This window comes from Chrysochloris asiatica, unplaced genomic scaffold, assembly GCF_000296735.1.
Source record: "Chrysochloris asiatica unplaced genomic scaffold, ChrAsi1.0 scaffold00060, whole genome shotgun sequence".
Classification (NCBI taxonomy): Eukaryota; Metazoa; Chordata; class Mammalia; order Afrosoricida; family Chrysochloridae; genus Chrysochloris; species Chrysochloris asiatica.
The window spans coordinates 12,306,627-12,323,430 of record NW_006408578.1 but is presented as its reverse complement, the minus strand read 5'-3'; the positions used below and the strand labels follow the sequence as shown (position 1 = coordinate 12,323,430).

Below are 16,804 nucleotides of genomic sequence, written 5' to 3'. Positions count from 1 at the left end.
AACTGAAATTAAGTGATTTTAAAATTCAGCAATTTTTCCATAAATTAACATTCTAACAATTAAACCAATTATATTGTTTTTACAAAATAAATTTTAAATACTCACTTCAAATTCTTTGACAAAATAGCGGGTTTCACCTTGAATAACTGGTCTGTGATCTAAAAGCCTTGAATGAATTTCTCCAAGATCTATAAAGGCAAAATGAAACTCAGGGTGAATCCATGGTTAATGGCATAACATCTAGCTTGTCTTACTCTCCTCCCCTCTCCCTATGGATCTAGGAAGGTTAAAGCCCAGTTCAGACTATGAATTAAGGGTATCAGCCAATACCAACGGCGTATAAACCAGTACAACTACTTACGAGAGTAATTTCACAGTATCTAATAAAGTCAAAGACACATATACCTAGCAAGTCTATATATACCTAGGTACGTACCCTAGAGAAACCCTTGTGCAAATGGAGTAAGGCATTTATAAACGTTTATTACAGCATGGGTGACAGAATTTTGAAAGGAGCAGAAGAAAATCAAGAGAGCCTCAATAAGAATAAATACTGATTTCTCCTCAGAAACCATGGAGGTCAGAAAGCTGTGGGATGACTTATCTAAAATGCCAAAAGAAAATAACTCTCAGCCCAAAAGTATCTATCTAGTCAAACTGTCCTTTGAAAATGAGGGAACCATTAAGACATTTCCAGATAAAACAAAAGGTGATGAGAACTGCCCTACGAAAATGCTGGCGTTCATTCTTTAGGTTGAACTGATTAAAAAAGCACTAAACTCAAAGTCATGCAAAGACAGTAAAATTCTCAGTAAATGTAATTCCATGGGTAAATATAAAGGCCAGTTTAATGGTATTTTTGGTTTGTATTTCCACTTGTTATGTCCTATGTGATTTAAAAGGCAAATGCATAAAAATTGATTAGGAATGTGTTATAGGGAATCTAAAGTATGAAGATGTAATCTGTGTTTACGGTATCAGGGGATTGGGGAGAGCAACATAGAACAAGGTTTTTTTGTATGTTATTGAATTTATGAACAATTTAAACTAGATTGTAATACATTTAAGATGTTAAATGCAATCTTCCTAGAAGTGGTGGTTGTATGCTACCAAGCTAGTTTTAACTCCCAGTGACCCTATACAGGGTTTCTGAGGCTGTAAATCTCTATGGGAGCAGAAAGCCTTATCTCGCTCCTGTGGAGTGACTAGTATATTCGAACTACTGACGCTGTGGTTACTAGCACTACTAGCTACCAGGGTTCCTTAATCTCCAAAGTAACCAACAAAAAAATTTGAATATATACATAAAAGGAAACGAGGGAATCAAAATACTACACAACAAAAAAATCAACTATACACAAAAGTAGGCAGTATAGGAAGACATAAGGGACAAAAAAGATTAAGACACACAAAATAAATAGCAAAATGACAGAAGTACCTTATCAGCAATCATTAAACTATATAATCCAAAGTCAAGATTGGCAGAATGGATATGATCCAACTATGTGCTGTCTGCAAAAGACTTTAGATTCAAAGGTACTTGTAGGTTGAAGGTGAAAGGATGAAAAAAATATATTCCATGCAAGTAACTGCCACCTGGGAGCAGGGTGACCACATTAAAACCAGATGCCTGAAGTAAAGTATGTGCTAAACAGTTGGGTGGTTCCTCAAAAAGTTAAAGAATTCTCATTGTTGTAGTTGTTAAGTGCTGATGAGTTAGTTCCAACCCATAGCAACTCTGTATAGGGTTTCTGAGGAGTGACTGGTGAGTTTGAACCACCAACCTTACAGTTCAAAAGGCTTCGAAGTCTGGCGCATTAACCCACAGCACCACACCAGAATTACCTTGTTGTTGTTATGTGCCGTGGAGTCAGTTCTGACTCATAGCGACCCTGCATAGGATTTCCGAGGCTGTAAATCTTTATGGGAGCAGAAAGCCTCATTTTTATCCCGTGGAACTGCTGGTAGTTTCGAACTGCTGACCTTGCAATTCGCAGTCCAATTCGTAACCACTACGCTACCAGAGCTCTCTGGTAGAATTACCGTATGACCTAGCAATTCTACTCCATGGTCATTGTCCACTTAATACATACCCAAAAACTTGAAATCAGAGACTCACATAGGTACGTATATACCAATATTTACTGCAGCGTTATTCACAACAGCCAAAACGTCAAAACAACCCAACTGTTCAGATGAATAAACAAAACGTGGTGCATACAAACAGTGATTACTATTCAGCCATCAAGAAAAATGAAGTGTTTCTTTATGCTAAAATGGATGAACTTTACAAACATACTAAGTGAAATATGTCAGACACAAAAGGAAAATATTATACGACCTCATTCATATGTAATATCTATAATATGAAAATGCACAGAGACAAGAGTTATTAATGATCACCAGGGACTGAGGAGAGGGTAAACGGTGACAGAGTTCTGTCGGGGTGATAAAAATCTTTTTGAAAATAGACTGTGGTAATGCTTACATAACACGCTGTTGTTGTTAGGGGCCATCAAGTTGGTTCCAAATAGTGATACATAGAGACTCTATGTATAATCGGGCAAAACACTGTCTGGTCGTCCTGCACCATCCTCACAAATGTTGTGATGTCTGAGTCCACTGTGTCAATATATGGCGCTGCGGGTTTTCCTCTTTCTTGCTGACTTTCTACTTTACCAAACATGATGTCCTTCATCAGGGTTCCTAGTGATAAACATGTTCAAGTACATGAGTCCAAGTCAAGTCATTTTTGCTTCTAAGGAGTATTGTGGGTGTACTTCTGTCAAGACAGAGTTGTTCATTCTTCTGGCAACCCAAGGTGTTTTCAGTATTCTTCACCAACTCCATAATTCAAATGCATCAATTCTTCTTTGGTTTTCCTTATTCATTGCCCAGATTCCATACACATTTGAGGTGACTAAAAATACCATGACTTGAATCAGCTGCACCTTAGTCTTTAAAGTGACATCTTTGCTCTTTAACACTTTAAAGAGATCTTTTGCAGATTTGCCCAGTGCAATACATCACTTGATTTCTTACCTGCTACTTCCATGAGTGTTTATTATTGTGGATCCAAATAAAATGAAATCCTTGACAACTTCAATTTTTTCTACATTATTGTGATATTATTGGCCTAGTTGTGAAGATTTTGGGGTTTTTTACATTGAGTTGCAACCCATACTGAAGGCTGAAGGTCTCAGATCTTCATCAGTTAAGTGCTTCAAGTCCTCTTTGCTTTCAGCAAGCAAGGTTGTGTCAACTCCACATTGCAGATTGTGAGTGAGCCTTCCTCCAAGGGTATGAACCACTGACCTAACGGTCAGCAGTCCAGTGCTTACTCTGCTGCTCCTTGAAAATCCTTTACAGAATCACTATGGGTCAAAACAAACTCAACGGCACTTAACCACAACATAGATATGTAATAAAAATTTTGCCATTTTTACATGTAAAATTGTGAGCTTTAATTACATTCATTATGTTATATAACAAATTACAGCTAACACTTGCAAAGACAGGCAATTCTAGAATACTTAGTTGCACTCATGTGGAACCTGTATATGTACTTAACGTAGACAAGAAGCAGTCGTTCAAACAAAACAAGGAGATACTGAATGGTTTAAAATCAGGAAAGATGTGCATCTAGGTTGTATCCTTTTACCTTAATTATTCAACCTGTATGATGAGCAAATAATCCAAGAAACTAGACTATATAAAGAAGATGATAACATCGGGATTGGAAGAAGGCTTATTAACAACCTACAATATACAGATGACACAACCTTGCTTGCTGAAAGTGAAGATGACTTAAAGCAGTTACTGATGAAGACCAATGACCACAGCCTTCAGTATGGATCACAACTAAATATAAAGAACACAAAAACTCTTACGACTGGACCAAGAAGTGACGTCAAGTTGGTTCTGACTCATAGCGACCCTGTACAGGGTTCCCAAGGAAAGGCTACTGAATTTAAACTGCCAACCTTGCAGTTCAAAAGGACCTTGCAGTCCAGAAACCCATACCAGTCAGGACTATACAACTGTATATATATATATGAAGCTCTGGTAGCGTAGTGGTTACGAATCGGGCTGCTAATCTCAGGGTCAGAAGTTTGAAACCACCAGCTGTTCCACAGGAGAAAGATGAGGCTTTCTGCTGCTATAAAGATTTATAGCCTTGGAAACCCTGTACAGGGTCACTATGAGTTGGAACCGACTCCACAGCCCATAACAACAACGTTGTTAAATACCATCGAGTCGGTTCTTACACATAGCAACCCTGTACAGGGTTTCCAAGGAGTGGCTGGTGAACTTGAACTGCCAACCTTGTAGTTCAAACCGACCTTGCAGTGCAGCGCATTAACCCACAATGCCACACCAGGACTCCAATGTATACATATATATTTTTATATATTTATATATGTTGCTGTTGTTAGGTGCCATCGAGTCAGTGCCAACTCACAGAAATCTTATGCACAGCCAAACGAAACACTGCCACGCTTGAGCCCATTGATGCTGCCACATGGCCAATCCATCTCACTGGGGGTCTTCCTCTTTTTCTCTGATCTTCCACCTTACCAAACATGATATCCTTCTCCAGCAACTGGTCCCTCCTGATAATATGTCCAAAGTATAAAAGACAAAGTTTGACCATCCTGGGTCTAAGGAACACTTTGGCTGCACTTCTTCCAACACAGATCTGTTGGTTCTTTTAGCAGCCCATGGCACTTTCAATATTCTCTTCCAACACCATAACTCAAATGCATCAATTCCTCTGTGGTCTTCCTTACTCACTGTCCAGCTTTCACATGCATATGAGGTTACTGAAAATACCATGGTTTGGGTCAGGCACACCTTAGTCCTCAAGCTGACAACTTTGATCTTCAACACTTTAAAAAGGTCTTGTGCAGCAGATTTGCCTAATGCAATATGTTGTTTGATTTCTTGACTGCTGTTTCCATGAGTGTTGATAGTTAATCTTAGAAGAATGAAGTCCTTGACAACTTCAATCTTTTCTCCATTGATAAGAATGTTGTTTATTGGTCCAATGGTGAGGATTTTTGTTTTCTTTACATTGAGATGTAATCCATACCGAAGGCTGTGCTCTTTGATCTTCATCAGTAAATATTTTGAGTCTTCTTTACTTTCCGCAAGCAAGGTTGTATCATCTGCATATTGCAGGTTGGTAAAGAGTCTTCCTCCAATCCTGATGCCACGTTTTTCTTCATATAACCCAGGTTCTCGGATTATTTGTTCAGCATATAGATTGAATAAGTATGGTGAACGAATACAACCCTGTCGCACACCTTTCTTAATTTTAAACCATTCAGTGTTTCCATGTTCTGTTCAAACAACTGGCTCTTGGTCCAGGTACATATTCCTCATGTGCACAATTAAGTATTCTGGAATACTCATACTTCGAAATATTGTCCATAGCTTGCCATGATCCACACAATCGAAAGTCTTTGCGTAGTCAATAAAGCACAGGTAAACATCTTTCTGACAGTCTCTGCTTTCGGCCAATATGTGTAAATATGTATGTACATATACACATAATTTGGTTGGTTGTGTGCCACCAAGTTGGTTCTGACTCATAGTGACCTTGTATACTATTTCCAAGGCTATAAAGCTTTACAGGAGCAGAAAGCCTCATCTTTCTCCCTCAGAGCAAATGGTAGATTCGGACTACTGATCTTTTGGTAAGCAGTTCAGCTCGTAACCTACTACACTACCAGGGAGCTATATAGATATATAATAATCTCTTTCTAGTTTTCCATGATCTCTTTAAAGCCCCCTCATACACACATGTACACACATAAGTGGGGGCTTCAAAAATGTGTAGATGGAATTTTTCAGGAACTTTCTGAAGCCTTCCTCCTATTTGGAGCCCTGGTGGCACAGTAGTTAGAGCACTGAACTGCCAACAAGAAGGTCAGTTGCTAAAACCCACCAGTCTCTCCAAGGGAGACAAATGTGGCAGTCTGCTCTATAAAGACATACAGCTTTGGAAACCCTACAGGGCAGTTCTCCTCTGCCCTACAGGTTTGCTGTGAGGTGCAATCAACTCAACAGCAAAGGATTTGGCTTTGGTTTTACATATCTATTTACATAGGGCAAAACCAAACCCACTGCCGCCCGACTCAGAGAGGCCCTGTGGAGGGTGTTTCAGGCTGAAAACCCCTGGGGAGGGTGTTTCAGGCAGTCTCAGCCTTGTCCCACAGAGAGGCTGCTGGGTTTCAACTGCTAGCCTTGAGGTTAGCAGTGCAGTAGTCCTATAGTTCTATAGTATCACCAGGGTTTCTCAGTGTGTGTGATACTGTAGGTCTACTGGACTGCTAACCTCAAGGATATATATATATATACACACACACACACACACATACATATAAGCTCTGGTAGCATAGTGGTTATGAATCGGTCTGCGAGCCGTGAAGTCAGCAGTTCAAAACTATCAGCTGTTCCGTGGGAGAAAGATGAGGCTTTCTGCTCCCATAAAGATTTACAGCCTCAGAAACCCTGTACAGGGTCGCTATGAATCGGAACTGACTGCATGGCACACAACACCAAATATATATATATATATATATATATATACACACACACACACACACACACAAGAGAATGAGTCCCTGGGTGGTACAAATGGGTAAACATTTGCCTATTACACAAAAGGTTGGCGGATCAAATCCCATCAACTGCTCCGAAAAGGTCACAGCCTTGAAAATCCTAGAGAGCAGTTCTACTCTGCACACATGGGGTTGTGATGAGTCCAAATACACTTACCGGCAACTAACAATAGCAAAAGAAAGACAGACAAGATAGATAACAAAAGTAAAAAAAAAAATTATTGCTACTGGGTTCCAGTTCACATTTATTTCACACAATAGTCTGAACTTTTCTCTGTGACAGTGTGTTGTTGCCAAGTTCACTCAATAATATACTTATCTTAGTCCCATTTTGCTGTTGTTAAGTATCGTCAAGTCGATTCCGACTCACAGTGATCCTGAGGGGTGGCTGGCGAGTTTGAACCACCAGCTTTTCAGTTCAATCTAGTGCTTATTCTACAGTGCCACACCAGGGTGCCTTATGGCATTCAAATAAAGGGTCAATCAAAACAGTGGCTTCCAAGGTGATCTGCTGGGCCAGTTACATTCAAAGCAGAGAGGTCAGCTAAGGAGGTTATGGTGACTGGGGGGACTCCAAAAGGGTAGTCTTGATAGATTTCCCCAAAGGACACACGACAATCACTGGGCCTTATTAGGAAGAAGTTATTGGTGAGAAAAAGGATCAGCAAAGTTTCTCCAAGAGATTGCTTTTTTTTCCATCACATTCTTTGAATATCAAGGACTGTCCTTCAAGAATTTCTTTGGGGAAACTTGCCCCATACACCTGACAGGCCCTGATCTTGCCCTGTCAGACTTCTTTTGGTCCCTCAAACTCAAAAAGCATTTCAAAAGAACACAACTGGAGTCCCTCTAGTGCATCCACACTGGCGTTTTGCTGTGGTGTGAATCAAAGAGCACAGAATTCTTCAGGAAAGCGTTACAGAGCACGGCTTTCAGAAGTGTATACATAGACCTGTCGTTGTTATTAAGTGCCTTCAATTGGGTTCCATCTCATGACAACCCTGTATAGGGTTTCTGAAGTTTTAAACCTTTGTGGGAACAGAAAGTCTCATCTTTCTCCCACAGAGCGGCTGGCAAGCTTAAACCACAGATCTTGTGATTCACAGTCCAATGCTTATACAGAGCCACCAAGCTCCCACAGAGAACCTAGATGGAGGATATGTTGAGAAACAATAGCTTTACATTTTGATATTTCTATGATTTTCTAGTAGCATTTTTGTTTTACTTTGTTGTTGTTAAATGCCATCAAGTTGGTTCTGACTCATAGCAACCCTGTATCAAGTTTCTAAAGAGCAGCTGGTGAGTTTGAACTGCCAACCTTGTTCACACCAACCTTGCAGTCCAGTGTTTTATCCCACACACCCCAGGACTTCTCATATATATAAGCCACAATAAAAAAAACAAAAACAAAAACAAAAAAACCGAACTAATCTGTGCTTATAATGTGCATTCTTAAAATATGGTGGTGGACTAAAAACAGATTTTTTAGAATAAAAAAAGTGATCACAAAAAGGACTCAGGGATGTTCTAGACATTATTTTCAAACGTAACTCAATTTTAGACTAACTTGAAAAACTTCTCTGGAGTGAGCTTTAAAAAAAACAAACCTCACCAAAGCAGCTGAATGCCTATATAAACAATTTTAAATTAGCTCTACCACTTACGCGCATTGTCACAGTGCTAATTATATTTCAGAGACAACTTGGAATATAAAGCTACAGCTATAACTAGCTATGCCTACAAAACAGATCGTTGTTGTTGTTAAGTGCCGCTGAGCCGGTTCCGACCCATAGCGACCCTGTATAGGGTTTTGGAGGAGCGGCTGTGAGCTTGAACAGCCGACCTTGCATTTCAAACCGACTTTGCAGTCTAGCGCATTAACCCACAGCGCCACACCAGGACACTCCACAAAACAGGCAGGTAAGGTCAAAATGAAACAGCAGAACCACAGGAAGCTATTCCCAGTCTAGTGCTCTAGGATTCTGGAGTTCTAGTTAGAAAAAAAAAAAAAAAACAACAGAAAGCTCACTGCTTTGGAGTAGATTGCAACTCATAGCTACCCTACAGGGCAGAACAGAACTCCTCAGGTTTTCCGAGACTGTAAATCTTTCCCTAAGTAGACGACCTCATCTTTCTCTGGTGGGCTTGAACCGCTGACCTTGCACTTAGCATCCTGATGCTTAGCCCACTAAGTCACCAGGGTTCTCTGGCATCCTATCCACTCAACTATCACCTACTACCATTAAGGTGATTCAGGCTCATAGCGACCCAGAACGGCTAGACTATTAAAAGACAGCGGGGTATGGAGATGAGAAAGTGCTATTATTAGCTGGGGAAAAATCTTCAGGAGGGAAGCAGGGTTGTAGGGGAGATAGAGAATCAAACTGATTTCGAGTTCGTGAGAATTTAGATACAACCACTTCCCTTCCAGCAACTCTAAGCAGACCGTGCACAAGGGCTGTATAAGTACTTTAAGGTGTCTGAAGGCACTTTCATGTATGTTACCTCGAGTATTCCTCCCAGGATTCTCCCTTTTTAGAGACGTGTTCAGGTTCCGTGTGGTATTGTGGGGTAACGTAGTGGAATGCAAGGTAGGAATGAAAAACAAGGTCGGCGGTTCAAGCTCACCAGCCGCTCCTCGGAAACCCTATACAGGGTCGCTATGGGTTGGAATCAACTCCACGGCACTCAACAATTTAGGTTCTGAGAATACGTGATGAGAATGACCCGAAGCCATATAACTTCTAAGGGCTGTGTACAGGCACAAACCGTTCCTGATCCCGCAGTTCCATGCCCTTTGCTTTACGGAAGGGTCGGGAAGCCTCGTTCAAAGCCCAGGGCTCAGGGCCCACCCATCAGCTCACTCCTGCAGCAGGGGGAAAAGAGGAAACAAGAGGAGTCTTGGGTGGCAGGTTGTTCCGGGGAAGCATTAGATATGGCTGGAGAGGCCCAGACTCCTCCACCCCACATCCACCCGCGCGCCAGGAGCTGGGGGTCGGCCAGGGACAGAGGGCGCTGCCTGCAAGGAAGGGCTAAGCCGGGATCTGCCAGAGCCGAGAGTACTGTCACTCCGTACCCTTAATAATGAGGTGCGCTGGCGAGCCTGCGGTCCCCAAGGAGTCCCTCTTCTTGACGCCGCCACCCGGGGCGGCCTCACAAGCCACTGGGGTCTCCGTCCCTCCGCCACTCATCCCCGGGTCTCCGTCCCTCAGCCACTCATTCCGGCTGGCTCCGCCTACCGCGGCCGCGCTGCTCCTGCGCAGATCCTGCACGGCCCGCTTCCAAGGCGCGTGCTTTTTAGCGTCATTGCATCGCGCTGGAGTGGCTGCGCCTACCCGCTGGAAATTGCGGAAAGACGCATGAATGGATTCTAACCCTATAGAACAAAGTAGAACGCTCCTGTAAATCGTTACGAGAACAGACGGAGCAGCTGATCGTTTTGAGTAGCCGACCTTGCGGTTAGCAGCCCTGCGATTTAACCCTCCGATTTAACCCACTGCGCTGATGTGCTGAATTCATTCTGGATTAGAGAGACTGGAAGATGGAGGGTACGGTTGTGGGATAATATCAGTAATAGTAATAAAAGTATTTGATTTGTTACTACCGGTCTCATAAAATATATTCAAGTACATTGTCGCGTTTGGTCGTCACAGCAACGAACAGCGGGGCCGGGACACGTGTATTGTTTCATTTTAACAAACGAAGAAATAGAATCAGAGACTACGTAATCTGCCCAAATCACATATCAGACTCATTCATGTTCATGTGATAAAATTTCGACCGTTTGTGATCATTTGGCTAAAGTAAAATACAAATAATTACGTAAAGGTCCGTTTTCAAGGCGTCTTTCATGAGATAACCACAGGGCTACCTATCGTGTATTTAGATGTTGCTGTTCAATTAACTCAATGAATTTCATCTTATATTCATCAAGCTTTCTCGACATACGGACACGTGTAACTTTTCTGTGGTTTCTGGATCTCCGTTGACCATCCAATAGTTCTTTGTGAGAGTTGTCTAGATCTCCCCCTGCCTCCTCCTACACAATATTTACCCTCAAGGTCTCTCCGTCTAGTGCTGAAGAAGGTACACAAACTTTTACAATATTGTTGTAGCTGTCGAGTTGGTTCCAACCCATAGCGACCCTACATAGGGTTTCTAAGGAGCAGTTGGTGAGCTTGAACCAATGACCTTGCATTGCAGTTCGAATGGCTTTGCAGTCTGGCGCATTAACCCACAGTGCCACACCAGGACTCATGTTGTTGCTATGTGCCGTGGAGTCGATTCCGACTCATAGTGACCCTGTACAGGGTTTCCGAGGCTGTAAATCTTTACGGGAGCAGAAAGCCTCATCTTTCTCCCGCGGAACAGCTGGTAGTTTCGAACTGCTGACCTTGTGGCTCACAGCCGGTAACCACTATGCTACCAGAGGACTCCTATAGGGCCTAGAAATTAGAGCATGGAGGAAGGTGTACAAATGTGGTTCACTTGGAGGAGACTGTGGAAATGCTTCCCAGAGGTAGATTATGTCTGTCCTCAGATTGAAATGTGATGTTAGCAGGTAGGGAGGAGTGAAGAAGGAACTGGGGGTATTCTAGGAAAATAAATAATTATCCCAAAGGTATAAAATATATGACTAGATAAACTTGGTTAGACGCAAGTAATCAGTTTGGCTAGTTGACCTTTACAGTCTTTATTTTCTTAGTTTAAACATCAATCTCTGTAAAAATGTAATTATTTCTCCCCTCTAAGACTGAAACTCAGAGGGAACACATGAGCAGGCATGTAAGCTTGCTGATGACTTACTGGTGAGTGGAAGAGGGGGAAAGGCAGCAATGAAGAAATGAACTGAGTTCAACTATGTTCTATAGACTCCTGTTGACCTGGAGATGAGAAAGTGAAGAGGAAGGGCTGGTTGGTCCAAAGTGGGGTGAAACCTGGGGATACCTGAGCCTATGGACAAGGACATAGCCACAGAGGGCTAGAGCTGAGAGTGAAGCATCCAGCTGATATGAAGTGAGGGGAGAAGGACGAGAACACCCAAACTTGCAGATAGTACCCATTTGACCTAGCCTTGATGGCTTGATAATCAGAGCTTGACTAGAGGAAGATTAAAAAAAAAAAAAAAAATTATCATAAAGGAAATGAGGATAAATTGCTACAATTTGATGAACTTGACCTATACTCATGAAGGTAGTTACTCTAAATACCAACAGAGAGGGAAGGAGTCTTCACATCAAGTGTCAATGCTATCCCCTCTGAACACAGGGTAGCTAGGGATGGGCAACTTAGATATTGACTTCCTAAAATAAGGGGGCTATAAAGAGACAAAGTGACTGGCTTACAAGGTTTCAAGGGGGAGTAAAGAGTCCCCACTGAATTGTTTTCATCTTTTATAAATGGGTCTGGTTAAAAGGGATGGAGATAAGATTCTTATGATTCAAAAGTGAGCAATTGTTATCATGACTAATTGCGACTGTCACAACTGTAAAGGTAAAAGTTTTGTATCAAAAACGGGGGAGTAGTTAATCTTACAGTCCAGATACAAAGGACCCTAGGGTCATCAAGGGAGAAGAGCACAAGCGGAATGCGAGACCTTATCCAGAGAAGCAGCGACACCAGAAATGGGGACTTGGAGAGAGGGTGCAGCTGAAGAGATGGCGGCCAGGAGGCAGACTTGCAGAATGTGCCCTTTGGTGGTACAAATTATTATCTATGCCTAAGTGTTTAATAAAAAAAAAAAAGCTTAAGTGAATATAGAGAAATACTATTAACTGATGATACTTGAAGGGGAATATAATCATTGTAATGAAACAAGGTATATGATTTGTTGAATGTAAAACTGATAATCTGCCCTGTAAATTTTCACTCCATCCACAATAAAAACCTTTAAAAAAAAAAATAAGCTATTGCTTTTTTTCTTGATCTTAATTTCAAGCCCAAACAAGGTAGGGGCTGACTGTGGAACAGACCATCAATTGCTCATATGCAAATTCTGACTGAAACTGATGAAAATTAAAACAAGTCCACAAAAGCCAAAACATGACCTTGAATGTATTCCACCGGAATTTAGAGAGTGTCTCAAGAATATACTGATGCATTAGACACCAATGACTAAAGACCAAAGAGTTGTGGAATGACATAAAAAACAGAGCCGGAAGTAGAGGTGATGGCATGGAGAAAGAGAGCAGCTGAGGACTCTAGACTCTTGGAAATAGAAAGGCTGTTTGCTGGCAGCCAGGAGGCTGACTTGCAAAATGTGCCCTTTGGTTGTTTAAGCAATTATATATTTCTGGGTTTTTTTGTGTACATCAAAAAAAGGAGGTGGTGGTGAATAGAGGCAAATACTGTTAACCATTGGTGCATGAAGGGGCTTGTAATCACTGCAGTGAAACAAAATACAATTGGTCGAGTGCAAAACTGATTTTCCACAATGGAAACTATCACTTAATTCATAATAAAATCTTAAAAAGAAAAAAAAAAACAAAACAGACATACCCAGAGAAAGCAAAAGGTAATTTAAAAGGCAGGACACAAAGAAAAAATCAAAATGAATGTCAGAAGAGACTCTGAAGCTTGCTCTAGAGCATAGAGAGGCTATAGAGACTGGAAGAAATGAGGAAGTAAAAAAGCTGAAAAGAAAATTTCAAAAGGCAGCTCAAGAAGACAAAGTCAAATATTATAATGAAATGTGCAAAGACCTGGAGTTAGAACACCAAAGGGAAGAACACGCTCAGAATTTCTCAAGCTGAAAGAACTGAAGAAAAAATTCAAGCCACACCCTGAAATATTGAAGGATTCTCTGGGAGTTCTGGTGTGGCGCTGTGGGTTAATGCACTAGACTGCAAAGTCAGTTTGTAACCACAAGACTGACAGTTCAAGCTCACCAGTCACTCCTTGGAAACCCTATACAGGCCGTTATGGGTTGGAACTGACTTGATGGCACTTACAACAACATGGACAAAATATTGAATGAAGCAATGAGCATCAAAAGAAGATATAAGGTATACACAGAGTCACTATAGCAAAAAGAAATGGGTGTTCTACCATTTCCAGAGGTAGCATATGATAAGAGTCAATGATACTAAAGGAGGAAGTCCAAGGCACTGGCAGAGAACAAGGCTCTGGGCATTGAAATTGAAATCTTACAAACTGATGCAGCACTTCAGGCACTCACTTATCAATGCCAAGAAATTTGGAGGCCAGCTCCCTGGCCAACTGATTGGAAAGGATCCATATTTGTGTACATCCAAAGAGAGCTGACCCAAAAGAATATGGAAATCATTAATACCACATGCAAGTATGTTTTGCTAAAGATAATTTAAAAATGGCCTTAACAGTACATTGACAGAGAACTTCCAGATGTTCAAGCTGGATTCAGAAGAGAATGTGGAACTAGGAATATCACTGCTGACACCAGGTGGATACTGATTGATTGCAGAGAATAACAAAAAGATGTTAACTTGTGCTTTATTGACTATGAAAAGACTTTCCACAGTGTGGATCATGACAATCTATGGACAACAATGTGGAGAGTGAGTATTCCAGAACACTTCATTGTGTTCATGAGGAATCTGTACATAGACCAAGAGGGATTGGCTCAAACAGATCAAGGGGACACTGGGTGTTTAAAATCAGGAAAGGTGAGCACCAGGGTTGTAGTTGTTCACTGTACTTATTCAATCTGTGTGCTGAGTAAATAATCCAGGAAGATGGCTTATATAAAGAAGAATGTGGCAACAGGATTGGAGGAAGACTCATTAACAATCTGCAATACGCAGATGGTGCAACTTTGCTTGCTGAAAGCAAAGAGGACTTAAAATATTTATTGATGCAGATCAAAGAGCACAAAAACAAAAATCCTCACAACTGGACCAATAAATAGCATCATGATAAAGGGAGAAAAGACTGAAGTTGGCAAAGACTTGTTTTTGCTTGGATCCACTATAAACTCTGCTGGGAGCAGCAGTCAAGAAATCAAATTAGGCAAATCTGCTGCACAAGATCTCTTTAAAGTGTTGAAAAGCAAAGATGTCAGTTTGAGGACTAAGGTGTCCCTGGGTATATTCAGTAGCTTCATATGCATGTGAAAGTTGAATGATGATAAAGGAAGACCATAGAAGAATTGATGCATTTTAATTATGATGCTGGAGAAGAATATTAAGAGTACCATGGACTAATAGAAGAACAAAACCAATCTGTGTTGGAAGAAGTGCAGCCAGAATGCTCCTTCTAAGTTAGGATGGTGAGACTTGGTCTCTCATACTTCAGGGACATTATCAAGAGGGACCAGTCCCTGCTTGGTAAAGTGGAGGATCAGCAAAAAAACAGGAAGACCACCCAGTGGCAGCAACAATTGGTTCAAGTTTAACAAAGATTGTGCGGATGTCACAAGACTGGGCAGTGTTTCATTCTGTTGTGCATAGGGTCTCTCTGAGTTAGAACCGACTCAACAGCACCTAGAAACAACAATAACTATATTTTTTCAGTGTGAGATGGCATCTCATTGCAGTTTTTATTTGCAGCTCTCTTATTCATGGTGTGAAACTGTAGGATAAGCACTGGACTGCTTGCTAACCCGAAGATCGGTGGTTAAACCCACCAGCTGCTCCTAGAAAATACTACATTGTTGTTAAGTGCCGTTGAGTTGGTTCTGACCCATAGTGACCCAGTATAGGGTTTCCAAAGAGTGGCTGGTGAGCTTGAACCTCCAATCTTGAGGTTCAAACCAACTTTACAGTCCAGTGCATTAACTCACAGCGCCACACCAGGATTCCCGAAAACCCTATACAGGGTTGCTATTGGAAACAATTCAAGGATACTTAACAACAAAAACTTGCTAATAACCTTGAACATCTTTTTATGTGTTTGTTGGTCACTTGAATGTCGTCTTTGGTGAAGTATCTGTTCATGTCCATTGTCCATGTTTAATTGGATTGTTTGTCTATTTGTTGTTGCATTGTAGAAGCTTTCTATTTTAAAGATTAGACCCTTATCGGATATGTCATTCCTGAAGATTTTTTCCTAATTTGTATATTCTCTTTTTAACTCTTTTGATAAAGTCTTTTGATGAACATAAATATTTAATTTTTAGGAGGTTCCAGTTGTCTAATTTGTCTTCTGTTATTGGTATTTGTATTCTGTTTGGGGGCCATTATTTCTTCAAATATTCTTCCTTCCATTTTGTCTGGTCTTTCATAATGTGCACATTAGCTCACTTGATGGTATCCCAGAAGCCCTTTTGGCACAGTTCACTTTGCTTCCTCCTTTTTTCTTCTCAGAATCAGTCATCTCATTAGTCCTATCTTAAAGTTTGCTGGTTTTTCTGCTGGTTCAAATCTGATATTGAACTCCTCCGTTGAAGTTTTCATTTCTGTCATTCTAGTAGTTCTTAAAATTTTCTATTTCTTTACTGATAGTTTCATTTGTTCCTGTATCCTCTTCCTGGTTTCCTCTAGTTTGTTGTCTGTGCTTTGTTTTATCTCCTGTTTTAGTACTTTATATAGAGTATGTTTAGTATTGTTTTAAAGTCTTTGTCTAATAAGTCAATTATCTGCCTTTCCTCAGCCACTTGATTTTGTTTTTTCTGCATGGTCTATCCTTCCATGTTTCTTCATTTCTTCATATACCTTGTACTTTTTTCATTGTTGTTAAAATAGGGACATTTGGCAATTATAATGTGGTAACTCTGAAAATTAGCTTCTCCTTCCATAGAGTTTGCTCTTCTTTGCCAAAAAATATTAATTTTTAAAGACTTCAGTCATCTGCTTCAATATCTGGGTGTACTCCCATACCTGGCTCCTCACCTTGAAGTGCAGGTCAGGCTGCCTCGGTACCAGAATCCCTGACTGGGCACACCCAGAGCTCTGGCGTGGGGACTTTAAAACTCATGCCTTCCACTAGAGAAGGACCAAATCAGCTAGTGAAGTCTTTCTTCTGAGCCATGTTTGTGTGAGATATATTCCTTCTTCTTTCATTTTAGAGCCCCTTGCCTGACATACCCTCCGAGACCTACTCAATTCAGTTAAAAGTATTTTATTTAGCAAACTTACATGGTCATATAATAACATAAGTGCTTTTTTTTTTTTTTTAACAAATATTAATCGGGCTGCGAACCACAAGTTCAGCAGTTCGTAACTACCAGCTGTTCCACGGGAGAAAGATGAGGCTTTCTGCTC

At 40.9% G+C, this 16,804-nt stretch overlaps 1 protein-coding gene across 1 annotated transcript in view; it reads right to left on the bottom strand.

The window, feature by feature from the left end:
* Positions 1–9,817, bottom strand: part of BLOC1S5 (biogenesis of lysosomal organelles complex-1, subunit 5, muted) — a 60,093-nt gene extending 50,276 nt beyond the window's left edge. Inside the window, exons 1-2 of the mRNA XM_006864099.1 lie at positions 9,703–9,817; positions 106–188 (exon numbers count right to left, since the gene is read on the bottom strand). Of these exons, the coding sequence (XP_006864161.1) occupies positions 106–188; positions 9,703–9,817 (198 nt within the window). The remainder of the gene's footprint in view (positions 1–105; positions 189–9,702) is intronic.
* Between the last annotated feature and the right edge of the window lie 6,987 nt (positions 9,818–16,804).